The 27,790-nt window shown below is 30.9% G+C and overlaps 2 protein-coding genes across 3 annotated transcripts; one reads left to right on the top strand and one right to left on the bottom strand.

The window, feature by feature from the left end:
• Positions 1-20,613: 20,613 nt before the first annotated feature.
• LOC150032706 (putative WRKY transcription factor 40) lies at positions 20,614-22,555 on the top strand. 2 transcript variants are annotated; one of them, XM_090307488.1, is made up of 5 exons: positions 20,614-20,969; positions 21,079-21,129; positions 21,222-21,551; positions 21,643-21,759; positions 21,887-22,555. In XM_090307488.1, the coding sequence occupies exons 1-5, from the start codon at positions 20,880-20,882 to the stop codon at positions 22,238-22,240; spliced, it is 942 nt and encodes a 313-aa protein (XP_090163614.1). In that variant the 5' UTR covers positions 20,614-20,879; the 3' UTR covers positions 22,241-22,555. The 2 variants fall into 2 exon arrangements, with proteins under 2 accessions (XP_090163614.1, XP_090163615.1); XM_090307489.1 differs by lacking the exon at positions 21,079-21,129 and having other exon boundaries at positions 20,708-20,969.
• A 1,394-nt stretch (positions 22,556-23,949) lies between these two features.
• On the bottom strand, positions 23,950-27,710 carry LOC120090045 (phosphatidyl-N-methylethanolamine N-methyltransferase). The gene is made up of 2 exons (XM_039047535.2): positions 27,395-27,710; positions 23,950-24,603 (listed from the first exon to the last, which is right to left on the bottom strand). Exons 1-2 carry the CDS (start codon positions 27,637-27,639, stop codon positions 24,354-24,356), a joined length of 495 nt encoding a protein of 164 aa, XP_038903463.1. The 5' UTR covers positions 27,640-27,710; the 3' UTR covers positions 23,950-24,353.
• Between the last annotated feature and the right edge of the window lie 80 nt (positions 27,711-27,790).

The raw sequence follows: 27,790 nt of genomic DNA, 5'->3' as shown, positions 1-27,790 counted from the left end.
TGAATGTTACTCTCCTCAATTTCAACCTGTACCGCATGAAGATTACTGGATCACGCACCCTAATATGCCCGTCTTACATCCTGATCCATCATTGTTGAGAAGACCTGGTAGACCAAAAAGTTTACGTTATCACAACGAGATGGATTGGACAGAACCAGCCACTTAACAACGATGTGGATTTTGTAACCAGTTAGGACATAATCGAAGGAAGTGTCCTTCGTTACTAAGACGGGCTCCAGATAGTTAGGGATTGAATAATAAATAATTTTTTTTTATTAAATATTCATTTTATTGTATATTCAATTTTTTTATTATAATTTATTGTATATTCAATTTTTTTTTATAATAATCTACTGTATATTCATTTTTTTTTGTAATCAATAAAGTTTTATATTATAATAATCTAATATATTCAATTTATTGTCTAATGATTATTCAATTATTGTATAATAATCTAATATATTCAATTTGTTGTCTAATGATTATTCAATTATAATATAATAATCTAATATATTCAATTTATTGGCTAATGATTATTCAATTATAGTATAATAATCTAATATATTCAATTATAGTCTAACAATTATTCAATTATAGTATGATTATTAGCTCTTTTTTTTTCTTTTTTTTAATATATATTTCTATGGAAAGTTCAAATAAAGTGAAGACTCTTGTTCTCTCCTAAGATCTCGCTCTCTCAATCTTGCTCTCTCCTAAGATCTCGCTCTCTTAGTCTCGCTCTCTCAATCTCGCTCTCTCTTAAGATCTTGCTCTCTCACTCTCGCTCTCTCCTAAGATCTCGCTCTCTCAGTATCGCTCTCTCCTAAGATCTCGTTCTCCCACTCTCGCTCTCTCCTAAGATCTCGTTCTCCCACTCTCGCTCTCTCTGTTATTGTTGTTATTTTTCCATTAACGATTACTAATTTTCATTTATTCTGGAACAATCACAAACACTTTTTTTATTATGGATCTACTACCAGAAACTCAATGCGTAATCTTAGCATTCAATGTGTATTCCTGAATAATCTCATTTTTCAATTATTCAACCATTTCATTTTACCAAGTTCAATGTTAGTCAGATTAGTCAATATAAACTAAATCTCGCTCTCTCCAACATTCTCGCTTTGAATCTTGCTCTCTCCTAAAATCTCGTTTTGAATCTCACTCTCTCTTAAAATCTCGTTCAACATCTCACTCTCTCCTACTATCTCGCTTTGAATCTCGTTCTCTCCTTAATCTGCTTCAGCCCACTTATCTCCTTAATTGCTTTGAAGTTTCAACATGTGTGTAACCTTCGACAACTTAATATACAAAATTTTGTTCGTAGACAAAGCTAATTCGGAATTATCTTTCATTTTAAGGCATAACTTGTATCCATGCGCTTCATATTCGCCTGGAGTTCGCTCCCAGAAATATAGCCATCTTCACCCCCACACGTCAATCCCACAAGCCTCCATCTAATTTGAAATGATAAAAAATGCATAGGTTGCTAGAAGCAGCTCGAGTATACAGATATATATAGTATACCATCTCATTACTTTATTTCCTCTATGAGGGAAAAAGAAAAGTAATAAACCTGCAATCTCGAGGGTGGATGTGTCGAAATTTCAACCTTCGACAACCTAAGTGAGCTTTGCGAGATTTCCCTTGTCGATGGTTGAAGTTTCGGCCTATGTATTATTTCCAAGTTTTTCTTTGTTCGTCGAGTTCTGAACATTCAACCTCCACATTAGTCGAGTTCTCAACGTTCGACCTCTAGCCTCGAATTCCCAAAACAACAATATTTCTCTAATAAGTTTCAAAACAACAATATTTCTCTAATAAGTTTTGAAAACAACAATATTAATATTAAAGATCCCCACAATTTGACTTTATAATTTTAAAATGCATGGTTTTATTAGAAAAGATAAAAACAATAATAAATACTTAATTATTTTTATTAAATTAAAATATGTTATTTTCTAACCTATTATATATTATATGTTATTACAAAATAATAATGATATAAAATTTTAACCTGAAACAAGTTCTAGTAATAATTTATATGATTTATAAAATATATTATCACACATATTTTGCGAAGTGTTTAAATTATAATTAGGAAAGTCCACGTGTGAATAAATATGGACGAATATTCTCATTCAAAACGTGCAAGACTTTTTGAAATAATTATCTCATCCATGACGTCATTTTGTGGAGCTTTGTTTTGACTGGTAATCGAGATTTAATTTTTCTAATAATTTTAAATTTGGTATTTAAAAAAAAAAAAAAATCAAAATCTCCTCGTTCACGTCAAGTCAAACCCACGTGTTTCACTGTTTGGTCTCCCACTTTTTTCTTCCTAATATCATTATCTTATTTACTGCTTTAACCTATATCTTCCCAGACAACAATCAATTAATTAATTAACAAAAAAAATTAATTATTTCTCTTAAAAAAAAAAAAAAGAAACAAAGAAAGAAACAAAGAAAGAGAGAGAGAACACAGTTCCAGCCAACGTTGAATTTACGCTGAAAAAGGACTGAGACAATAATAACTCAATTTTCTTTTGGCAACTCAGTTCAATTTTGACCCAATCACTTCATTCCACGTGGACTTTTTTTTTTGCCTTTTCTTTTTTATTTATTTGGGAATTTCAAGATTGATTAATAATATATAGGTTTCATGGCTTTTTATCCCATTTCAACAACTCTTGGAATTTTGCACAGAGAGAGAGAGAGAGAAAAAAAAAAAAACCTAAACTATTAGAAAACTTTTATATATTAGCTTGAAGTTTGAACTTCATTTAGCCATTAAAATTTTTAAATGTCTATTATCACTTTTAATCAAATGTCAATTCATAACTTTTAAATGTGTGTTTATGTGATTTATGAGTTCTAAAAAACTTCTAATAAACCACTTCACCTTTAATTTGTAATAAGTCCTTGTAATATTCATAAAATTTTGAAATTAATTAATATAGAATTAGATAGGTTTGTTAAATCATTAATTGACTCAAAAGCAATACACGACTTTTGGACCACATACTCTGATGTCATGTTAAATCATCAATTGACCTAAAAGGTTAAGCTAATGAGTGAAGATAAATTTAATATTTAATCATCTAAGTATGTCTAATATCCTTAAACTTTCAATTTTTGTGTTTAGGAGATCTTTGGTATATATATATATAAAGAAATGTTGAATAGGTAAAGACATATTGACACAAAATTGAAAGTTAATGATTTTTTGGACATCTAACTAAAAATTTAAAACATGTTAAATATAAAATTATAGATCTAATTGGATATAAAGTTGAAAGTTTGGTTACCTAAAAAGTACTTTTCTAAATTTATAAACTAAATAGATATAAACCATATGGATGTGTTTTAGCTTAATTGTGAAGGGTTTGTTTTTTTCCTTTGACATTGGAGACACCAAACTAATACGTCAAACATTGCGATGTGATTGGATGGATTTCTTTTCAAACATGAAAATATAAAAATGGGAAAAAGAAACAGAAAAAAAAAGATATGGAATATTTAATTCCTTGAATGGGAACATGGTGGAAAATAAATGTGGCAATGGGTTCAAAGGACTTGATTTTCAAGTAAAAATTGTGGGCGAAAGGGTTTAATTGCATATTTGGTCAATTTCTCCAAATTTTCAGTCTTTAGGGGAGTTCTTAGGCTTTGCCACATTTTCCACATTGCTCATCTAACAAACATACGATTTACACATTTTTAATCTTATAATTATTTTTTAATTTTATTATAATTTAATTCACGTAATGTTTATACTATCAATTTCGAGATTAGAGATTCGATTTTCCCATCCAATATATTATCGTAAAAAACTATTTTTTGTGGTTAAAAAACAGTTTTAGATTTGATAACAATCTAGTTATTAAACTATGAGTAAAAAATTAGTCTATACACTTAGCTTTCAAAAGAAAAATAAATAAATTAGTACGTGTACTTTAAGATTTGTAACAATTTTAGTTCCTATCATAAAATTTTTCTTCAAAATTAAGTGTCAACTTTTATTATATAAATGACTTTAGTCTTTATAGTTTTTAAAAAATTGATTCCCAATTCATTTATTGATCTATATATGTAAGAAATTTTATTAAATCTGAATAATATTTTTTCTCACGGTAAAGATTAAATTGTTAAAAATTCTAAAATATAGAGGTTAAATTGTTGCTTATTAAATTTCAGTAATTAAATTGTTACAAATTTTAAATTATATTGACTAAATTTGTTGTTGTTGTTATTATTATTATTATTTTTTGTTGTAAATTTGTAAGATCATACCCTTGTGGACAATTGGCTTCCCAAAATTAGTAAATTGCATACAGGTAGATTTAAAAAAGAGTTATTTAAATTAAATATACAGTGAAGGTTTATAAAATTAATTAGCATATTTGAAATAGTTAAATTACATGTCATATTCAAAATTGATTTTGAATTATGTGTATGTTGGACTTCGTGATCTCTGATACATTTAAATATCAATTAAACTATGTTTTTTTTAACAAAATTAATATAGATTACTCATTAGTTGTTAACATTTTTCATTGTGGATATTTGAATATCAACCACTTAATTAATGGTATTTTTCTTAACCAATTAACCTATATCTAAGTTAGATTATCAAGACAGGACATACTTTCTCCAAAAAGAAAAAATAATATAATAATAAAATAAAATATTAAACATTCATTAAAACCAAGTTTATGTAGTTGAATTTAGGTTTGAATCGTAATATTCAAAGAAATTAACTATAGTTTAGTCCTTAAATTAATCAATTTCTATATAAAGAAAAGTGACTTAAAAAAATTTGAAATAGGTCTCACACATTTAAGTTTGTGTCTAATAGATCACATATTTAAAATTTTTAAAAAATAATCGATCTTAATTATAGGTTTAAGATTAAATTTTATGTGTAATATAAATCCAAACTTTCAATTTTATGTATCTATTGTACACAAGATTAAAGTTTAAGGACAAATCACGAGAATCACTTCTCAAATTTAATGGTAATTGCAATTACACTTTCAAAATTTTAATTGTAAAAATTAGGTCTCTAAACTTTTATAAGTATTAAAATTGGACCCTTGAGCTTACGATAATTGTAGAAATCAGACCCATAAATGATAAAATTGAACCCTCAAACTTATACAAATGTTACCGTTTATACAATTATGTAAATTTGAAAGCCCAATTTGACCCAATTTAAATTCTTATATTAGTTTGAGAACTCAATTTTTACCATTGAAAGTTTAATTGTATAATTATAATTACTACTATACTTAGAAGTGAATTTTGTAATTTGTCCAAAATTTAAAAATCCGTGAAAATTTATTTGACACAAAATCGAGAAATCAAATAGATATGGATTGAAATATTGGAATTTAGCATAATTATAATTAATTGATTTAAACGATGAAGCGTGGGATTTGGAAGAAGAAGAAGAAGAAGAAAAAAAAAAAAAAAAAAAAGGTAATCAAAATCAAATGGCTTGACCACATAATGAGATGGTTTAAAAGAGCGTGACGGTGTTGAATAATATACTTTTTTAAAGGAAAAAAAAAAAAAAAAAGAAAAGAAAAAGTTGTGACGGTGATGAAAATTGAAAATTAGGGTGTCAGTCAAAGTCAAGTCTTCCTTTCCTTCCTTTTGAGTTTTACCATATCGTCCTCTCCGAGTCTCCACTTCCCGCTCACACCTTAGGGCTATTTTGGGGATTTCACATATCCTCTCCCTTTTGAGTACTACGCCGTTTTGTCTTCTTTACACTAAATTCTCGTTGTTGGAGAGTTTTGCCTTTTCGTCTATCAACATTGAGGTTTGAGGTTGGATTCCCTCATTCTACACTTTAATTATAATACCTTCTTTTTTTGCCAATAAGAGCGTAGCTCAATTGGTATAGTGTTTGTACCATCAATCTCGAGGTATGAGGTTTGATTCCTCTATCCCATACTTTAATTACAATACTTTTCCATTTTTTTTTTTTTTTTTTTTTTTGCCTTTTCGAGTTCTCTTACTTTGTTAATAGCTTTGTTAATTTGGTAAAAAAAAAATAGAGTTTTTATAATTTATAATTTGTTGTGTATTTGAGGAGAAAAATGAGACACGGTGAAAATATGGATATCAAAAAATATAATATTACAATAATATATAAATAAACAAAATAAAAATAACCTAAATAACTAAATTTGGAATAAATAAGGCAAAATTTATGAAATTTCAACCAATGTATGTGTATCTACAAAATCCACAAATGATCATTTATTTATGGGGAATTTTGGCAAGTAGGAAGTAACACACTTGAATACTATGCATAAGTGGTTGAGTGACACATGGCTAACACATGTGGTAATGAAAAAATGACACTTGGCATTTGACACTAAGCATGACACTAATGGGGTATCTATTGTTATTATTATTATATTTATAATACTCCTCCTTAGATGCTCATTATATATATAAAATATGCCTCATCAAAACCTTACTAAGAAAAAATCCCATGGAAAAAAAATCCTACTAAAGAAAAAAGAGTACATATTTCATATAATTTATACTTTAAAAAGAATATATTTGCTCCTCTCATGAAAACATCACTTAAGATCTCTGAGTCGCTACGTTCTAATGTTGTGCACCAATTTTTCAAAGATTGAGGTAGAAAATATTTTTGTAAATAAGTCTGTCTAGTTATCTTTCGAACAAATTTGTTGTACAGTGATGTCGTCATTTTCTTCAAGATCATGAGTATAGAAAAGCTTCGGTGAAATTGTCTTGTTCTATCTCCTTTAATATATCCTCCTTTGATTTGTGATATGCATGATGTGTTGTCTTCATATAATATCGATGGGAGATTTTTATTAGAAGACAAACCACATGTTTCACGAATGTGTCGAGTTATTTATCTTAGCCATACACATTATCTATTAGCCTCGTGAATTGTAAGAATTTCAACATGATTTGAGGAAATGACTGTTATTTTTCACCGATCATCATGATATAGCAATTTCTCCACATGTGAACATATAACTTGTTTGAGATCTAGTTTTATGTGGATCAAATAAATATCCAAAATATGCATAACCAACTAGATCAAAATTTGATTTATTTGAATAAAAAAAACTCATATCAATTGTTCCTCACAGATAACGGACTACATGTTTAATTGTGTTCTAATGTATTTTAGTTGGATAAGAACTGTATCTTGCTAATAGATTTACTGAAAATGCAATATTTGGTCTGTATTATTAGAAAGATACATAACTGCATTAAGATATGGTACTTCAGGACTAAGAAGTTCTTCATTATCATCTCGAGGTCGAAATATATATTTCTTCACATTTAATGAACGAACTTCCGTTGGAATGTGTCAATGGATGTGTTTTGTCCATAAAAAATCTTTTTAAAACTTTTCTTGTATAAGTTGATTGATGAACAAATATCCAATATACTAAATGCTCAATTTGCAAGTCAAGACAAAAAAAACCCGAAATATTTCATCTCAAATTCTTTCTTAAGATATTTTATTGTTTTTTAAAGCTCTTAAGGAGTTCTAATTATATTTAAATCATCAACATATACAGTTATAATAACAAATCCTAAATGTGGTTTCTTTATAAAAAAAAAAATAGACATATTGAATTATTTTGATATCCTTCTTTCAACAAATATCCACTTAGGCGATTATACCACAGTTCGTCTTGATTGTTTCAATCCATATGGCGATCTTTGTAGCTTTATTGAATACAATTCCCGAGAATTTGATCTATATGTTTCAAGTACCTTAAATTCTCTTGGGATTTTCATATAAATATCATTATTAAGATATCCATAAAAATATGTTGTAACTACATCCATAAAATGCATGTCCAAATTTTCATACGCCGTCAGACCAATTAAATATCTTAATGTAATTGCATCCACCACCAGAGAATACGTCTCTTAATAATCAATACCAGGTCTTTATAAAAAATCTTGTGCAACTAGTATTGCTTTATATCTTGTGACCTCATTATTTTCATTTCTTTTCTTCACAAACACTCATTTGTATCCCACAGGTTTGACATCTTCTGGTGTTCGAACTACTAATTTAGTTATGTCTCGATTGCTTTTTTCCATTAAAGCCGATCTTTTCTATATTGACATTCTTCAATAGATTTTGGTTCAGAATTTTCATTTTCAAATATAATATCAAGAACGACATTCTACACAAAAATGTTGTCAATAACTATATTAGTTCGATTTTGTCTTTTTCACGTGATGACATAGTTTATTAAAATCTCATTATTATCTTTAGGTATTTCACATTCCTCACTAGTCATGTCGAAGATTTCTTTATGGGTATTTACATCTTCAACCAAGTCTTCTTGACTATTATTTTTTTTCCCAAGGGTTTTTATCTTTGGAACCTGGGTCTACCACGCTTCTGGAGTGTTCTAGACTCATCAGTGACAACTTGTTGTGTTGGGATATCGATTTTCAATGGAAAGTTGCAGTTGGTATATGTGACTTAGTTACTTCCTTTACATCTATAAACGCATCGGGTAACTGATTTACTATATTTTGCAAATGAATTATCTTCTGAATTATATTTTAAGTTCACATTGATCTATACAGGGATCTAATTGAGACAATAACAATGCATTCCATGTAATTTCTTTTTCCAACTTTTTAATTTCTCCCCTTAATGTTGGAAAATTTGTCTCATTAAAATGACAATCAACAAATCATGCAGTAAATACATCATCCGTCAGGTGTTTAAGATATTTGATAATTGATGTTTAATCATATCCAATATATATTCCTAATCTCCTTTGAAGACTCATCTTAGTACATTATGGTGGAGCAATTGGAACATATACTACACATCCAAAAGTTCTTAGATAAGAAATATTTGGTTCATGGCCATAAGTTATTTGTAATAGTGAGTACTTACGATAAGATACTGGCTTAATGCGTACAAGTGACATTGCATGCAAAATAACATGTCCCCATAAAAATGTAGGAAGCTTAGCTCTTATAAGCAATGGCCCAGCAATTAACTGCAAATGTTCTATGAATGATTATGCTAAGCCATTTCGTGTATGAACATGAACTACAGGATGTTGAACACTTATCCCAATTGACATACAATAATTATCAAAAGCTTGGGATGTAAATTCACTAACATCATCAAGATGAATGATCTTCAATGTATAATTAAAAAATTGTGCTCTTAACTTAATTATTTGAGCAAGTAATCTTCCAAATACAAGATTTTAACTTGATAATAAGAACAAGTGTGATCATCTGTTGGATGCATTTATTAATACCATAAAATATCTAAATGGTCCACTTGGTGGATTAATAGGTCCGTATATATCACCATGAATTTATTCTAAAAATGCAGGTGATTCAATCCCCACTTTAGCTGGTGATAGTCTAATTATCAATTTTCCTTGAGTGCAAGCATCACATGATAATTCATTAGATTAAAGAATCTTCTAGCTCTTCAATGGATGTTAATTTGAATTCTCAATAATTCACATCATCATTATAGATCCTGAATGACTCAATTGGTCATGCCAAATCGTAAATATGTCTGGATTCATGAACTTCAGATTCATTGTTACATATGTTTCAATTACTCGTATATGAGTATAATATAATCCAGAAGATAAAGCAGACAACTCTTCTAGTATACGTTTTGAAAGAAATTGGACATGAGGATTTTCATGAGCAGCGGAATGATCGTTCCAAATTTCATTCATATTTAAACATACACAATTACAATCGAGAAACGAAAACATATAGGCTATGCATTAAACGAAATTACAACATGCTTTATATAAGATCAAAGGAAGAATTCACATACCTTTGAAGACTCATCTTCAAACACCCTCGATCACGAACGCTCGAACAATCAGCAAGACTGCAACCCCGAACGCTCGAACACTACAACTACAACACAACACGATCACAAAAACCACAAGCACAATGAACTCCAAGTCCACGAACACAGCGAACGGCCTTAGAAAACCTCGATTGTGTCGAGTTGAGTACGATACCACCACAGTGGCTACCTTGGTATTCTCGGTGTGATAATCTAGAAGCGTGGGCTCTCTGTGGACTTGGTTAGAGGACGAGACCGGAGGAAGTACAATGGTATAAACGATTGAGCAAGTGGGAGATGACAAGGTCTATCGTATAGAAGATGCCCAATCGTTTAGAAGAAGCTCCGCGATCGATTAACTAAAGCTTCGTGATCATTTGGCTATCGACCAGCTGAGTAAACTATCATGTAGTGTCAATGGATGATAGTTACCATTTAGTGAATCCTATTCACTTGACAGCCACCGTGAATCTTTCCGAGAATGGAAATTCTCAATCATAAACTTCCTAAATTTGGAAAAAAAAAATTTCTTTTATCTCACGGTTACCATCCACCAATAATCTCCCACTCAATTGGTTATAGGAGAAAAGGAAATAATTATCCAATAATTAATATTATTATAAATATATATGATAACTAACTTACCATAGTATATTTATAACCTATAGTTTTAACATTTCATCTCATGAAACATATAAACCATAACTCTTTTTCTATTTCATGGTACTTAATGTAAATCTCATTTACTATAATCATCCACTTAATGTATCTCATACATCACACCGATCATATCATATATAATCGAACTACCTCTTGTCAATTTGAACATTTCAAATCAACACCAAGAATTGATCCTCAACTTGAATCCATTAAGTTACCAAGGAAGCCTTATGAACCTGTAGCTCGAAGCTCCAATGGTATGTGAATAACTGACTAAACTCTTTAGTCACGGGATCCATTATCCGTTAACTGCCAGACATTCCACTAAAGGCCGACAGTTGAACTATCCTTACTACAAATATATTATGTGTCCATATCAACCAATCAATAGTGCGATAACCATTCACAGATCGCTCGTAAGTACAATTGGGCCAATAACCGTTATGCCCCTATAGTTACATCTAACTCCTTAAGTACCACTGATTCTTCTAATGAACATAAGTCATAGTCCTACTATGACCGTGTCCTCTCTTCCAAAGATAAGTTGTGGCTGTTGAAACGTACCATTATGTAGTGGAAGTGATCAGGATCCATAAGCACTTTAATTCATTAATTTTGGCAAAAATGAAAGCATGCTTCAGCAGAAATAAATGGGTTTCATGACATACTTTTGTAGAACTTCCTCAAAACTTGAATCCAACTGCTAATCTCCTCTTAATCTTGTTGTAGACCACCCCAAGATCTTCCTTACTATCCTCTTAGTGCTCTAAATTGAGTAGTGAGTCTCAAAATAAGCCTAAATTAAGGGAATTTGGAGAATACTCACAGCAGCAACCCGAATGAAGAACACCTTTCTTCTCACAAAATTTTTAGAAAAATTTGATTGATTGAATTTCTTCAAATTCACTCCAATCTCTTCAATATATTGCAGACCAAGAGATTTTCTGTACGAGATGCAGCTCATGCTTGAAGTTAATGAAGCTTGAAGAAGTGGGTTGTTAGTGAGCTACTTGATGAAGACAATGGAAAAAGCTTATTTTCTATTTTGTGTTTTTCATCTCTTTTCCAATTTCTCAAATATTGATTTCATATATCAATTCTTTTAATAAAATTGAAAATATTATTAATTTTACAAAATTAATTTTTTTAATAAAAGTAATAAATAATTATTTAAACAATTTAAATAATTCTAATTAATTTAATATCAAATATTAAATTAATTTTACACAATTCCATTTTCAAATATTTAAATCATATTTAAATATTATTTCTCCAATTTCATTTAATTCTAATTTGAACATTGAAAATTAACTTATCTAGCTATTCTAGAGCTAATCCATTTACGAGTTAGTAGGGGGATCTCGCAGACTTACAGATCATGGGCTCCAACGATCCAAGATTAATTAGTTAAACTCATTAGATCGAACTAACCCTCATTCGTTAACTAATGGATGATTCCACTAAAGCCCATAGCTGAACTCCTCTCACTGTAGATATATTATGTCCACTCGATATAACCATGATTAGTAAGTTAACCCTTCACAGGTTGTTCGTAATAACGGTTGGGTCAAATCTCTGTTTTACCCCCAAAATTACCTCTTGTTTCTTCAATCCCACTGATCCCCTAATGAACAATTGATTTGTGGTCCAATCAACAAATCGAATCCCTCTCGGGCCAATGAGAGGGTGGGGCCTCTTGTTCAAGACCTAGAATCAACACTTAAAGGGAACAACATCTCTATTAACCCTAATCGGGTAGGAGTGAATTCCGTCTTGCACCCTATGTCCCCAGCTATTCATCCTATCTTATTCTCAAAATGAGAGGCTTATTGAACAGAGACATTTGGTCTACTCTCACCGTTTGCAGATCAAAGGATAATCTCGAGGAAACAGGAGTTCATAGTTAGCTCAGGATTAAGGTCAAGTTACTTAGGTCATCGCTTTGAAATAGTCAGTCTTAAACAGTAAACAACGTTATAAAGTAAGAGTGACTGGTTTCGTGGTCCGATCTTGTACAAAACTCATTTGCACAAGACGCCCTCACTCCTCATGTTTCAACATGAACAAATTAGGATCACTCTTTACAACTCTTTGTAATAACTACAGAGTAGACCGCATCCAATAGTGTTATCAGAATAAGGCATTCAACCTTATTCATATACTATAGTTCATTTTGACTATTTACTCGAACCTGATCCACTTGTATGTCTCCACATAAAGTTCAAGTACTCATGTAATAGTCAAGGGACTTAGGTTTATTGAATTTCTAAAAAACAAAATATTTAATAACAACTTATTGAATTTTTAGAATAAGTTTTATTGTTTACAAACCACAAGTTTTAGGACATAAAACCCAACAATGACCACTATGTTCAAGACCCGGAACTAGTTCTTAAGGGAGCAATCTATCTACTTACCCCTGCTTCGGGGAAGGAGTGAATTTCATCTTGTGTAACCGAGTTCCCAGCTCCTAAATCAGACAAGTCCCTAAAAAGGTAGGCATGTTGACTTGGCAATCTGGTCACTCTCACTCATGCTAATCAACGGACTGCCCTCAATGGTAGAAGTTCATAAAACACTCAAGATTGAAGTCATGTCACGTATGGTCGTTTAGGTGAGATGTAAGTCTCCAGTATCAACAATGTTATATACAGAGACTAGTCATCTCGTGGTCCGGTCTTATACAAACTCTTTGTATAGGACACCCTCACTCACATGTCTCCACATGAATGGTCAGGATCTACCATCTGTAGTAGTTCACAACATTTGCAAGCCTCTATAAAGTGGGTCGTATCCGTAGTGTCACTAGGATCAGGTTTCCCACCTTAATCTTTATACTACAGACCTATTTAGGTTATCACTTAAGGCATGATCCACTTGTATATCTCATATACATGCTTAAGTTTACATACAATAACTATGGAGCTTTGTTTATTGGATATGAGTAAATGCCAAAATAAAATAACTCTCTCAGAATCTAGGAGACTTTGGGAGAATTAGGACACCAATCCCAACACGTTTTTCTTTTTATTTGAGACAGTGGATATGATATATAAATTCCACATTATTCTTACTATCAAGCTCAATATGATAATCATTACAACATATATCTTTAAAATTAAGTAGATTTCTCTTTGATCGACTAGAGAACAATGTATTGTCTATTGTAAATTTTGTTACTCTAGGCAAAATAATATTTTTTTTCCAAAGCCTTCAATCAGGTTTCTCTTTGATCGACTAGAGAACAATGTATTGTCTATTGTAAATTTTGTTACTCTAGGCAAAATAATATTTTTTTTCCAAAGCCTTCAATCAGGTTTGTAGAACCTAATATCGTATTATTGACTTTTGCTTCCAGCATCGTCAGTTTTGAAAAATATTCTTTACTTGTAAGTATTATATGTGTAGTTGTACTATCTACCAGACACATATCGTCTTTACTCATTTTTTAGTCACCAACATATGAAAATTATCCAAGTTTCTTCATTGAAAGAAAATAATTACAATAAGAAAAACAACATTTGGAATATACAAAGGTTAATATTTATTAAGAGAAGAAAAAAACATGAAGATGAAAAAACAACAATATTAAATCTATATAACCTTAATAGAAGGATATATATTATTAATCATTGAGTTATGTTCATGTTGGTATTGAAAATTCAAACCTATAATATATTAGGAACAATATAACATCACATATCTTCGCGATGATATAATGTTATATCTACTTTTAATATTCATTTACCCTTGTAGATTTTTTTTCCATCTAATAGGCCCTATATCAATAGGATATTAATATATCCAATCACATACCTATGATCTTCTCCTTTTGTAATAAAGTAGATGTATAAATTCTAAGGAAGAAGGAAAAGTTGTTGTTGTTATTGTGTTTTTTTCCTTCTTTAATTGTATGCACACAATTGATCTAGAGAATACCAAAAGAACATATACATGAAAAAATAACACAAAACTTTTTGGGTAATTGTTTTAAATAGTAAACTGCTTAAAATATTTTGAAGTATAGTAAAATGTCATCATCTATCAGTAATAGACAATGATAGATTTTGATAGACATCTATCACTGAACGATAGACATCTGTTAGACACCGAAAGATTTCTATCGTAGTCTATCACAATCTACTTCCTATAGATAATAATATTTTGCTATATTTATAAATATTTTACCTAGTTTTCTAAATTTGAAAACACCCCATATTTTTTTTCATATTTTCGACTATTTTATTTAACCTTTAAAAAAAGTTTTAAATAAAAATTCATCAAAAACAAAAAGTCCGCATTAGTGAGGGTAGTTTCGCCTAATCTCTCTTTCTCTCTCCACTTTTAAGTTTTTTTTTTTGGTCTAACCATTATCACTTAAATAATCTTTTAGGAGGTGTTTGATAAATGGGTATAAGTTATTGGGTTGGGTGGGTATTTATTACCCATGTTTGTTAAGCCTATAAAAAAAACCTATGGGTTATTAAAACTCCTTTTTTACCCATTCAAAACTCCTTTTTTATCCCCTCAAAACTAATCCTAAAAATCAATATATTTTCATTTCTTTCTCATTTCCCTCATCTCTATCGTTTGGATCCATATATATATATATATATATTTTTTTTTTATCGTCAAACCTATGGGTTATTAAAACCCATTTTTTATCCACTCAAAACTCCCTTTTTTATCCCTAAAAAATAACCCTAAAAAGCAATATTTTTTCATTTCTTTCTCTCTTCCCTCATATTTGCCGTTTGAATCCCCCAAATATACTATCCATATTTATTTGAAATAATAAAGTTAAGTTAGCAAGATTCAATATATAAATATACCAAATAGTAATTGGGATAATTACCTTCAATATATATACGTACATTCAATATATACATACAATATACAATATACCAATTAATTGAGAGAAACATGAAATATATTTTGTTGGTATGTTTTATCGATTGAAGAGAATTAGAATTATTACAGTTTTTGAAAAGAATATATGAAAAATAATATATTATGTTCTACAAATGAGAAAAAAAATGAAATTGTCCAGTTTATGTCATAAATGATTTGAGAAAATACGTGTATATTTGAAAATTAATCAACAATAGCAAAGCATAAAACTAAAAAATAAAAGAATGAAATAAAAAAAAATAGAACTAATCTCATTCACAAAAAAACTGCATCAAATCCTCCAACTCAACTCAACTATACTCTATTCTACACAACAAACACAGACAATAATTACCAACTCAACTCAATTCTGCAAATAAACACAGACAATTTAACTCCCCAGATAATTTAACTCTCCAGATAATAATTACCAACTCAACTCAACTCAACTCTCTACTTTTATCACATACCAAACACACCCTTAATAAGAGAATTTAAATGTTCGAGTATCAATTATTATGAGTTTTATGTTCACATTCTAATGCTCTAATTTTATAATTAAGAAAAAAAAATATATGGTTCGAGTCGAGTCAAGGCGCACATTTTCTTTCTACAACATTATGATTATCAAGAAATTTATAAAATATTAAATCTTAAATATACGTGATTATCATAGATTGAATTCATTTATTCTAGGTATCTTTTATTAAACTCATGACTTTTATTGATTTCGGACAATCCATTAAGTTCTTGTTGGAAACGGCAGGACCCTCATAACGACAGTCAAGCAAAGGGCAAAAACCTGCAAAACAGAAACTCGTTATAGGCTAAGTGAGCTCGCTCTCTTTAAGACGTTTCGCGGCTCTGCCGAAGTGTGCAAGCAGGTCTGAAGATTTGCCACGATGTCTCCAGGATAAAACAACCAAAAGAAACCCAATCAGAAAAGCATCGTTAACGACCGGTCGGAACACACACCTTTTCTAAACCCACTGCTTGGAAAACTAAAATGGAAGAGTTATGAGTGGAAAAATGGAATAAAGTGAAAAATGAATTGTGTTTTTGAACTGCTGAAGGCCATGCCTTTTATAGGTGTTCAGCATGGAACGGTAGGGAGCGAAAAAGGCGGTGAGCCTCAAAACGTGCACGGACGAAACGCTTACGCGTGGACGAAGCGGAACGAGGAGGACTTTTTCCTTTCTTTGTTTTTTTTTTATCACACACACGCGTCTTGCTTCGCCACGCCCGATCAGACGAACGGCGGCGGCGGCGCGCGTGGGATGTCTACTGAACCCACATTGGTCTATCTCTCACTCCCTCCAAAACATGGGTACCCCTTGGGGTCCAAACCCAAAATTCAAGATTGGAGTACATAAGGAGGCTTCCAATACCAAATTTTTCAATGTGAGATTCTCCAACCAAAAGATTGGTTTGTTTTGAAAGTTAAATTTTCACCCAACAATTCTTCATTATATGATTTTGAAGAATGGGAGCGAGTAACCAACATTCTCATTTTTTAAAACTAAATATCTTACTACATTAAAAGATTAATTACGTAATCCAATCTTCTCAATCTTTTGATGAGATATTATATACTTTAAATATGTCAATTCTTTGCAAAGTTGTTCAAACATTGCACGAGACACCATATATGTTTTTTTCCCGACAATTAAAAAAGTACAAAAACAATATTTTTCGTAATTTTCAATCCATAAAACAGAATAAAAATAAAGTAAAATTTTGGTTTCTTGAAAAGCAAATTTAAAAAGAAGCATAAAAAACTCAATTTAAATGCAATTTGACCATCTACTTAAATATTATAGCAACTATCTAAACAGTCGGTTTTGATTATATTCTTTTTCGGTTATTTAATATATATATATATATATATATATTCTCAGATGGTTAAAATGGAGGATTTGTATAAATCTAGGCATGAAAGAAAATAATTGACATGTTAACAAAGAAAAGGATAAAAAGAAAAAAACAGTGGCTATTTTTTGGATTTTTTATGGAAAGGGAATGAATCTAAATGGGGGAAAAAAAAACGAATTAAAAAATCAATAAAAACAAAAAGAAGCTGAAGGGTTTAAAATGTGGAACTCATGGCCTCTTTTCTTTATTTATCATAGCTCTCTTTCACTGTATAGAATAAAATAGCCTTGGTGGGCCCTCTAAAGAAAGAGGGAAATTCATTATTATATTTTTCCATATCAATAGTTTTAAAATTAAAAAAAAAACAAATATAAGTGACAAGAAGTGGTATAATTATTACAAGGTTCAAAATCATGGATCAGTGAAAAAAAAAAAGTTACACCTCTAAATTTTAGGATTTTATCCACTTAAACCCTAAACTTCCCTAAATATAATAATTAACCTTCATTTTTAGATTTAATTCGGAAAATATTTGTAAAACATATAACTGTTTCAAATTAAACTTATGAATCAAATTAAATACTTCATTAAGATCACATATGAAAATTGTCAATGCATTCAATTTTTACACGTTTGTAAACTTTTTCAAATACCGAATTAATAAATTGAACTATTAGAATTGATGCAGGGACAATTTTCAAAAGAAATATTAATTAAGGCCCATTTTGGTAACTATTTGATTTTTTTAAAAAAAATTAAACTTATAAACACTACTTTCTCTTCCAAATTTCTTCATTTGTTATCTACTTTTTATCACTAGTTTAAAAAATCAAGCTAAATTTTGGAAACTAAAAATGTTCTTTTAATTTTTAATTTTTTTGTTTTTTAGAATTTGACTAAGAATTCAACCATTATATTACAGAAAGATAAAAATATTTGTAAGAAATAAAGAGGAAATAGACTTAATTTAAAAAATTAAAAACAAAAAATAAGCCTAAATTATACTCAATCTAAATAGATATGGTCAAAATGTTTTAATTACGTTACCCGTTTAACTTTTTGATTATATATATAACACTGTGAGCTTAAAAAAAATGTCTCATTTATCGGCTACGACTAATTATCTGACACAAAATAAATACTTCAGAGACTTATTAGGATAAAATTTTAGAAAAATTATAAGGAATTTTAAAAGTCCAAGTAACATCTAGAGCTTATACATGTATGGGAGATTTTTTAAAATTCATGACAAATTGTAAAAATTATCTCTAATATATAGAAATTCATGACAAATTGTAAAAATTATCTCTAATATGTAGTGATAGTTACATTTATACTTTAAATTGTAAAAATTGAGTCTAAAATTTATACAAATATTAAAAATAAATCTCAAATGTATATAATTGTAAAAATTGTAACAATTGTGTAATTTTGAAAGTCCAATTTTTATCATTTGAGTAGTGTATTTGGAACAATGATTATCTCAAAACTATAATAACCACTTATTCTTATAATAAATACTATTTTGTGTTTCACAATCAACTGACAACTACAGTCAATATTATTGTAAAACCCTAATTTTCTATCGTATTTTTTGTTTGCTACAGTTTTTACTATTTTACATTCATAATTTTTTTATTTTTTTTCCTACAGTGTTAACTATTTGCTTTTCAAACTAAAATAGTCCACACCCCAAAAATATATTATTATAATCTGACTATAATAATAAGATTATAGTAACCAATTCAACATCCCTTGAAAGTATAGTTTCTATAATTATTATAAATTTGATGGTTTAAATATTTAAAGTGATATAAATTAGAGGACTCAATTTTTATAAATAAAAGTTAAAACGTAATTACCATTATACTTCGAGGGGATTTTTGTGATATTCTAGAATTTAAATAAAACGCGAAATTTTGATGTATGTTGTGCGTGTTAGTGTTTGGAGTGAGAGGAAGGTTCTTAATCCGCGTCCGATTCCAATGCTGACGTCAAAAGTAAAATAAAATACAAAAAGAAAAGAAAAGTAAAGTAGATGGTCACGTGATATTACCGTGTCTCCTTAAAGCCGTGTGGAGGTCTTGAAGACATATCATATTATTAATAAAAAATATTTTGTTTTATTTTCTAAAAAAAGGTATTGTTTTTTTTTTTATTTTTATTAGAATTAAAAAAAGGAAAAAACAAGAACACGTGGAAAATGTTTTGAAAACGTGACGAAAACGAGAAAGGCTCCAACTCTAGATAAGAGCTGCGGAACTGAGTATCTGGTCAACATATATCTCCCTCATAATTTCATATATATATATATATACACATATGTATGTATATATATACGTATATACGTATGTATCTACGAAAAATACGTGAGATAGAGGAAAAAAATTTATTAGTAACAATTCGTTTCATTCATTATTTGACACGTAATATCGTAAAATTTATTGTGTCTAATAAGTTTGTGAATTATTAAAAATACCAAAAATGACATTATTAAACATAAAACTTAAAAATTTAGTTCATGTTTGATAACCTTTTTGTTTCGTATGTTTAAATATTGTGTTTGTTTTCTCACAAGTTCTTTGAAAAAGCTTTCATCTACCTCTAGAAAACATTATTGAATCAAGCCAAATAAAAAAAAAAAAAAAAAACCAAAATTTAAAGGGGGCAATGTGATAACAAGTTATTTAAAGAAACATTTAATTCTTAGTCAAATTCTAAAACAACAAATCTTTAAAAACAATTTTTTCTCAAGTTTAAAAATATTTTATGAATAAATTAAACAGAACAAAGAAACTTATAGGTGGGAGTAATGTTTATGTATATCTTTTAAAATATAAAAAAAACCATAGATAGAAGTAGTATTCATAAATTTAACTTTAAAAAATTAAATTATTACCAAGCGAAATGTGAATAGTATTAAACACTTTTTAGATTTTAGAAACCTACTAGATATAGCTAAAGTTTCTATATAAAATTGTAACTAACTTTTTTTTTCCAACTCTAAACAAAAGACTTTGAATTCTTTCAATCCAAAAAGAAAAAATGCAATAAATAAACCCAATTGTAAAAAATACCCAAAGTTGCAAATTGCAATGAAAATTCAAGAGTTTGAACTCCAAAAAAATTTAACCCTAAAAGGACCCCACTCTATCTAATATCTCAAAAAACATTTATTTACTTATTAAATTCAAACAATGAAACACAACTTGTTGCTTGACTTTGAATCCCGCCCTCCCTTTTCCTTCCCATTTCTTTTTTTTTTAAATGAATTTTGAAATAATCCCTTATCTCAACCGACATGGCCCCTCTTCTTTCACCAATCACATTTGTTCAATATGCCAAAAAGAGCACACCAAATCAGAACCTCTTCCTTGTATTTTCCTAATTCTTCTGTCAATTTGCCACTCCCACTCCCACCCTTTTCTCTCTCTCTCTTTCCATGGACTTTCCTCTCAATCCTTTCTTCTATATATCTTCTCATTTCTCCCTTTTTCCACTCTTAAATCCCTTCTGGGTCGTCCTCAAACTCTCTCAAAATCATATCTTTCCTTCTTTTTTCACTTGGCTTTTCACTGCCTATGGCTGCCTTTTCCTCTTGGTTGTTGGATTCTGTTGATACTTCTTTAGATCTCAATACTCAGCCTCTCAGATTCTCCGGTGAAGCTCCGGTGAGTGGACTTGCTTTAATCTTAATCCTCCGTTTCTCTGTTTTCTTTCCCTTTTATGGGTTTTCGTTTTGGAGTGACCTCGTTTTCGTTTTCGTTTTTCTTTTTGTAGAAGGAGAGGAATTATATGGATGTTGAGAGGAAGGTTTCTGTGAAAGAAGAGGTGGGTGTTTGATGGATTTCAATTTCTTTGTTCATAAACAGAGTTCTTTGTGTTGATTTTAATTTTTGTTTGTTGTTTTCTTTCAATTTCAGACTGGGGCTTTAATGGAGGAATTGAAGAGGGTAAGTGCAGAGAACAAGAAATTGACTGAAATGTTGACTGTTGTGTGTGAAAACTACAACACTTTGAGAGGGCATTTGATGGAACAAATGAACAAAAATGGAGAAAAGGAGATTTCTTCTTCAAAGAAGAGGAAATCAGAAAGCAGCAATAACAATAATAATATGGTTGGAATGAATGGGAATTCTGAGAGTAGTTCAACTGATGAAGAATCTTATAAGAAACCAAAAGAAGAAACCATAAACAAATCTGCTAAAATCACTAGAGTTCAAGTCAAAATTGGAGCTTCTGATTCAAATCTGGTGAGTTTTAATAAACCCCACTTTTTAAAACGAAAGATGGGATTTTCAGTCTAAAATAAACTTAACCTGTTTCTTGACTTGGAATTTGCAGGTTGTTAGAGATGGATTTCAATGGAGGAAATATGGCCAAAAAGTCACTAGAGATAATCCTTGTCCTAGAGCTTATTTCAAATGCTCTTTTGCTCCTAGTTGCCCTGTTAAAAAGAAGGTAAACAACCACAACAACCAACAAACTCCTTTGGCTTCTGTATTCTTGTTTCTACTTTAAATAATAATTTTTGTTAAAAATTGATTAAAGAAAAGGGTTTGTATTAAATGGAGGATTTGATTTGTAGGTTCAAAGAAGTGTAGAAGATCAATCAGTACTTGTAGCCACATATGAAGGTGAACACAATCATCCACACCCATCTCAGATTGAGGCAACTTCCGGTGGCTCCTCCGCCCGTAGCGTCAGCATAGCTCCAGCGGTGCTCACGGCAGCGCCGGGATCCTCGTCGGCGCCGGCAATTTCCCTTGACTTGGCGAAGCCGAAGCCGACCATGGAAGCTAAAACGATCCCCAACCCAAGATTTGACTCGCCGGAAATGCAACAATTTCTCGTTGAACAGATGGCCTCTTCCTTAACCAAAGATCCCAAATTCACGGCGGCGCTTGCGGCGGCGATTTCGGGAAAGATTTTCCCACATTGATTAAAGCCTTCGGAGTTTTGAAGTTTAAAAGTTCGGGATAAGATCTCTAATCCCAGTCAGATTAATCTGTAAATACACACCAGAGAAGATTTGAAGGATTTTAGGAGGTGGAAGATAGTTTTGATATTTTTAAAAAGAGAAAAAAAAACGTTGAAAAAAAGTACTAAAAATGGGTGAAAATGAAAATTCATTAGAAATTCAAATTGGGTACTTGGTTGACGTTTTTGGGTCGTCGAACAATTTCAATTTGTAATGCGAAATTCTTCAACATTCGAATTTTTTATCAATAAGAATTCTCTCAAGTTTATATGTAAACATTTTGATGAGTGTATTTTACGCATTTATTGTTGAATTGAGAAAGAAATCCCTCAAAATTTTGAAATTTGTATAGCCTTTTGTTTTCTTTCTATTTTTGAACTTCTTTTTTTCTTTCTAGAAAGTAATTAGAATGAAATCATTTGCTATGAAAATATTGGGTTCCATTTCATTCTAATTTTCGTATTGTTTCATATTGAAACTAGATTTGAAGTTTCAATGAGATTTCTCATAAGTCAATTTCTTTTGTGGAAAGTTTTTATGTATTTGAATAGTTGAATGAAGTGATTGAAGGGAAGACCATTCATTTTCCCTTGGACTAAAGTGAATGAACATATTCTTGATCTAATATTTTTACTTTATTCCATTTTTTAAATTCAATTAGGGGCGAAGATTAAAAAATTCGACTGATCTACGTCTTAATCAATTGAGTTATGCTAAGTAGAGGCTTAGATTTCAAGAAAATTATAATTTATGTCATTTTTTTTAACCATTTCCTTTTTGTTTTTTATTTTTGAAAACTAAACATATTCTCTTAATTTCTTATATTGATTTGCATCTTTATTAAGTACCACGCTTGAATTCTTAATCAAATTCTAAAAACAAAAAATAAGTTTTTAAAAGCCTTTTTTTTTTTTAATTTTTAAAATTTGACTTGATTTTTAAAAACATTGGTAAAAAGTATATATAAAAGCAAGAAATTTAAAGGTAAAAGAAGTATTAATAGACTTAATTTAAAAAAATTAAAAAATAAAAATAAAATGACAACCAAACGGGTCAAAATATTTTCATTCAATTTATTAGAATTTTAATCTTAAAATTAATATTCTTTCTCGAACGAAAGCTAAAAATTACTAATAGAATCATCCAAATATCGAAACTTGGCTGAGAGAGTCTTAGACAAACATTGAACTTGGTCAACAAAACGAACACCTAGAAAAAACCACAGGAAGACCCATAGCTAGCCACAATCTTTGAAAAAGCAACAATTCAACCAACCATATCTTGACCTTAAATCTCCCCTCCTATTAGTTGTCTTTGTTTTGAAAAAATCACACCAAAACTTCTAAAGAAAAGTCTCATAGCTTACCTTTTAAGCCATTCAAAACAAGGTCCTTGCATTGATACATGAATTATACACACACACACACATATATATATATATGTTCCTTCAAGTTCAAACAAACAACAAGCTGAGAATTTGAAGATTTGACATTTCTAAGGGTTACTTATACTTTAACAGGTTAGACTATGATTGAACTGGCAAGGATTATATATATTTTGATAGAAAAAGATTTTTTTAGAAAATTATAATAATTCCTCTCTCATTCACATTTACTAAACACCATACTTTATATTTATTCAAACATTAAGCAAGCAAATAAGCAATACAATTATCAAATGCATATGTATATCTTTATTTCTTTTGGCATTTGAATATGAAAGAAATCTACAAAGTCCTGAATTGAAACCATGACGTGTCTTATTCCTAGTATTTATTTTTAACAATAATTTCCTAGAGCTCAAGCTTCCAAAAGACTTGAACAAGAACTGGCATCATAATGAAGATAACCCACAAAGTAGGTGTAAAAACTCTTATTCCTAGTACTTCAACAAACAATGGGAAGAATAGAAGTGAGGACATCATCAAAAGCTTAAACCGGGATAACATTCAAAATTTCAAGAGCTTTGATCTTGGGGTCGTTACCAGGCTAATGGATGCTTGAACCAGTTGTTACTGATCGGATATTGATCCATTGATCGGATGTCGATGTTCCAAGATGATTCTCTCACAAATTCAGCTTTGAGGCTTTGCTCGAGTTGCAGGATGTTCCTTGGATTCAATATGCATCATAAAAATGTAACCCAGTGTCCAGAGCATAATATATTGTAAGGGTACCCACGAAAGACAAGCAAAAAGGCTCAAAATGCTTCCCACATACTGAGGATCTTTTATATATCCAAATGGAAATTCGGTTACCCACGGAATGTTCTTCCCAAATCGTACTCCATAGTAAACACCAGCTTCACCAAGTAACTGGTAGACCCTGTTGTTTGGCAGAAGATAAGAAAATGATAATGTTACAAGCCGCAGCAATACAATATTATTTTCTTTCATTTGACCCTTGAAAACTGCAGCAACATTGTGAAAATTAAGCTCCAACGAATTCCACACACCCAATCTTACTTGATGCAGTAACAGATAGTAGTCTCTAAGGAGAGTTTGACAATCTCAAAGTGCATGGGGAATTGTTATTTTCTTTATAGTTCTAACAGTATTTTCTGATACTTTCCATTTTGATTACTCGTTCCTGTCATCTTGTTTCTTCCTTTAGACATGAACATTCACGTAAACCTAGTTGTTTGTACTATGATATATAGCAATGGTGTACTTAGTGAAGACTACCAATCAAATGGTGTACTTAGTGAAGACTACCAATCAAATTAGACATGTGTACTGGGAAAATAGTCTCTATAAAGCTTGTTTGACTATTCCAAGCATCAGTATTCTGCCTCGAAATCAATGAAAAAGGATCCTAGAACAGATAAAGTTCAGCACTATCAAATAGAATATATGCTTTAATGATTGGTCGGATATTGCAAAATGCAAAGCAACAAAAGAAAATATAGCATAGGTTCTTATTCACATTGAAGATCCAAATACTGAATCCTTACCAGCCATTTTGAATGAGGGAAGTTATTTGCCATTCTAATAAAGCCTCTTAAATTTCAATCATTCTCATCTTTAAAGTACACGGAATCGTAGGCATGAAAATGGCTTCAGCAGCTATTGAGTTTTAACTTCTGAGATGCTCACTTTGATGCAACAAGCTCCACACTTGAGTTTTTTCAATTGCATTATGACGGGGATGATATTCTGAATTGTAAACCCGTCCTCAGGAGTTTCTTTTTTGGTTCTCATAGGAAATAAACTTTTGTTAACACCACTAAAAAACACTAGGTGATTGAGGCATCCACTTAAAATGAAGCTAGTCGGGTGCGATGGGATGCCAAGTTACTTCCTTTCTCTTTTAAGAATTTTGTCAGGCTGAGTAAGAAAATCGAGAGATTAATCAGTAACATCTGGTAGGAAGAGATGGATGAGGAGGGAACGTCCCACTTAAGTGGGAGGTGGTGTTAAAAGCCTAAGGAACGAGGAATTGAGAGCTCACGACTGCATATTGAGGCTTCCCTGGCAAAGTGGTTGTGGAGTTTCTTCATGAAGATTAACACGCTGTGGTTTAGGGAGAGATGGTCAAGGTATGATCCTCATTCTTTTGAGAGGGTTGCAAGTGGTGATTCTAGCGGCCTTAGCAAAACTTCTGGAAGATATCTCTTCGATTTATCAAGACTAGCCAAGGGTGAGAGTCTAATCCATAACTAACTATTAAATCTATTTTCATAAAAAAAATTATTAAATCCAAGGTTATATCAGGAATATGTTTAATAATGAGGGACAAAATGGGAATGTAAAGATTCTTCCTATTTTATCCCTTTTATATATAATAGAGATTAATTGTTCTGTTGTGAAAGGTTTGAAGTATTTTTGGGAGAATTTCTGCCGCTATACCATTATTGAATAAGAGACTACATCCGTTGGCCTCCATGTTGCCTTTATCACCTTAGACTTCTGTTGTCCTCTGTATGATAGTTAGGTGTCTAAAGTGGCGAGTCTTCTCTCTCTTATTCAAGACCAAGAATGTTAGTGATAGGTCCCTGATCCTTCTACGAGATTCTCCTGTCACAACTTTTTCACATCTTGTCTACCCCTTTTCTTTCTCCGGTTGCCTCAATTTCTTCTTCACTCTAATAGGTTAGAATTCCTAAGAATGTTAAGGTGTTTGCTTGTCAAGTTTTACATGAAGAGTTAATACTATGGATAGTGTTCAATGACATTTCTCCTATGGGGTTTATGTGGCAGGATGATGCGTGTGCTATTTTGTGGGATCTTTTAGTCAAGAGAAACAATAACATTTTCAAATAGTGTTACCTTTAAAGTTTCTTTGTGGCTGTCCAAAAATTAAATAAGTTTGTAGTTATAACTTTCTAAGTGCTTAAAAATACTTTTTAAACGAACCTAAAAAGTCATACCTAAAAGGCCTTAATCTTTCGTTTGTTAACTTAATTAGATAGTTTTTCTTTGTGATATCTCCAATCCCTTGATCAGATTGGTTTCCACCAAGAGCTTCACTCCAATAATTGCTTTTTAGTGCAACACAACCATTCCTTCTCCCAAAAAGGGAGAAAACTCAACTGAACTCAGAATCAGCACTGACTTCAAGTTTCGAATCTATCCCCAAGAAAAGAAAACTCAACTTAAAACTTCAAAGATTGCCAAGGGTTCCAACCTTAAAATGAGAAGAATTTGGAAATGTAAAAACTAAAAAGTACTTTTAGCCAAACTAAAGGTACTTTCTACAGTTTTCAGTGTATTTGCTTAGACAATCCAAAATGATAATGGAAATTCTAAAAGAAAACTTCTACTTCAAATGCTTTTTACTATTGATAGAGTGCTCAAAACCCAGCCCAAACTCACAATTATCCCATATTGCTAATCATCCTCTAATCCAATAAGTTTAAGCTGTTAAGAGAAATTTAATCATTAAATTCATTCGTAACACACACCCAAACATAGTTATAAATACAAAAATGCCCTCATTTCTCGAGATGTAACAACATAGATCATTGTCATACGGCTTACTAAACAAAATGCACAATAAATTTTTACTTTAACATCCAGCTCGCAAATTCAATAGCATGCACAAAAGTCATGGTAAGTAAGCCAACTACATTCGAAGCAGACTTCAGCACATCAGAGAGAGAGAGAGAGAGAGAGACCTGAAGTTCAAGAACTGTCCGAAGGCCATGAGAGGCCAGAAGTATAGAGGTGGCGGCCATGCGAAGGAGGAGACGTGAAAGATGGAGAGGAACTGAAGCAACTTGAGAAAAACGGAGACCTGGGCCATCAATTTGCAGGGGTCGCGCGATTTGCCGCACAAGTTCACCCACAACTGTGGACGACTCCATAAGACGTAGTAGTACGGAAATGGCAACAACACTCCAAGTACCGCCAAAATGCCCATTCCGATAATTTTCTCGCCGGATTTTTTCTCCACTTTCTCGGGAAAATGATTCCCAGGAAGAAGAAGATGCGGAGTAGCCCTTTTGACCGGTATAGTTCGAGCCAATATGGGCTATGGGCCCAAGTGGCCTGTGTTGGGTTTCGAGTTATTG

The sequence above is a fragment of the Benincasa hispida genome, chromosome 11, assembly GCF_027475165.1.
Source record: "Benincasa hispida cultivar pf3 chromosome 11, pf3_genome.v1.1, whole genome shotgun sequence".
In the NCBI taxonomy this organism is placed as follows: Eukaryota; Viridiplantae; Streptophyta; class Magnoliopsida; order Cucurbitales; family Cucurbitaceae; genus Benincasa; species Benincasa hispida.
The sequence above is the reverse complement of the archived record's forward strand: the minus strand, read 5'-3'. Positions and strand labels throughout refer to the sequence as shown.

Bases quoted from the DNA above. Each gene is read 5' to 3' on its own strand.
- LOC150032706 (XM_090307488.1), top strand. From the start codon at position 20,880: ATGGCTGCCTTTTCCTCTTGGTTGTTGGATTCTGTTGATACTTCTTTA. The intron at 20,970-21,078 runs GTGAGTGGACTT...TTCTTTTTGTAG, and splicing joins GATTCTCCGGTGAAGCTCCG to AAGGAGAGGAATTATATGGA. The intron at 21,130-21,221 runs GTGGGTGTTTGA...TTTCAATTTCAG, and splicing joins AGGTTTCTGTGAAAGAAGAG to ACTGGGGCTTTAATGGAGGA.
- LOC120090045 (XM_039047535.2), bottom strand. From the start codon at position 27,639: ATGGGCATTTTGGCGGTACTTGGAGTGTTGTTGCCATTTCCGTACTAC. The intron at 24,604-27,394 runs GTCTCTCTCTCT...GCCAAACAACAG, and splicing joins GGACAGTTCTTGAACTTCAG to GGTCTACCAGTTACTTGGTG.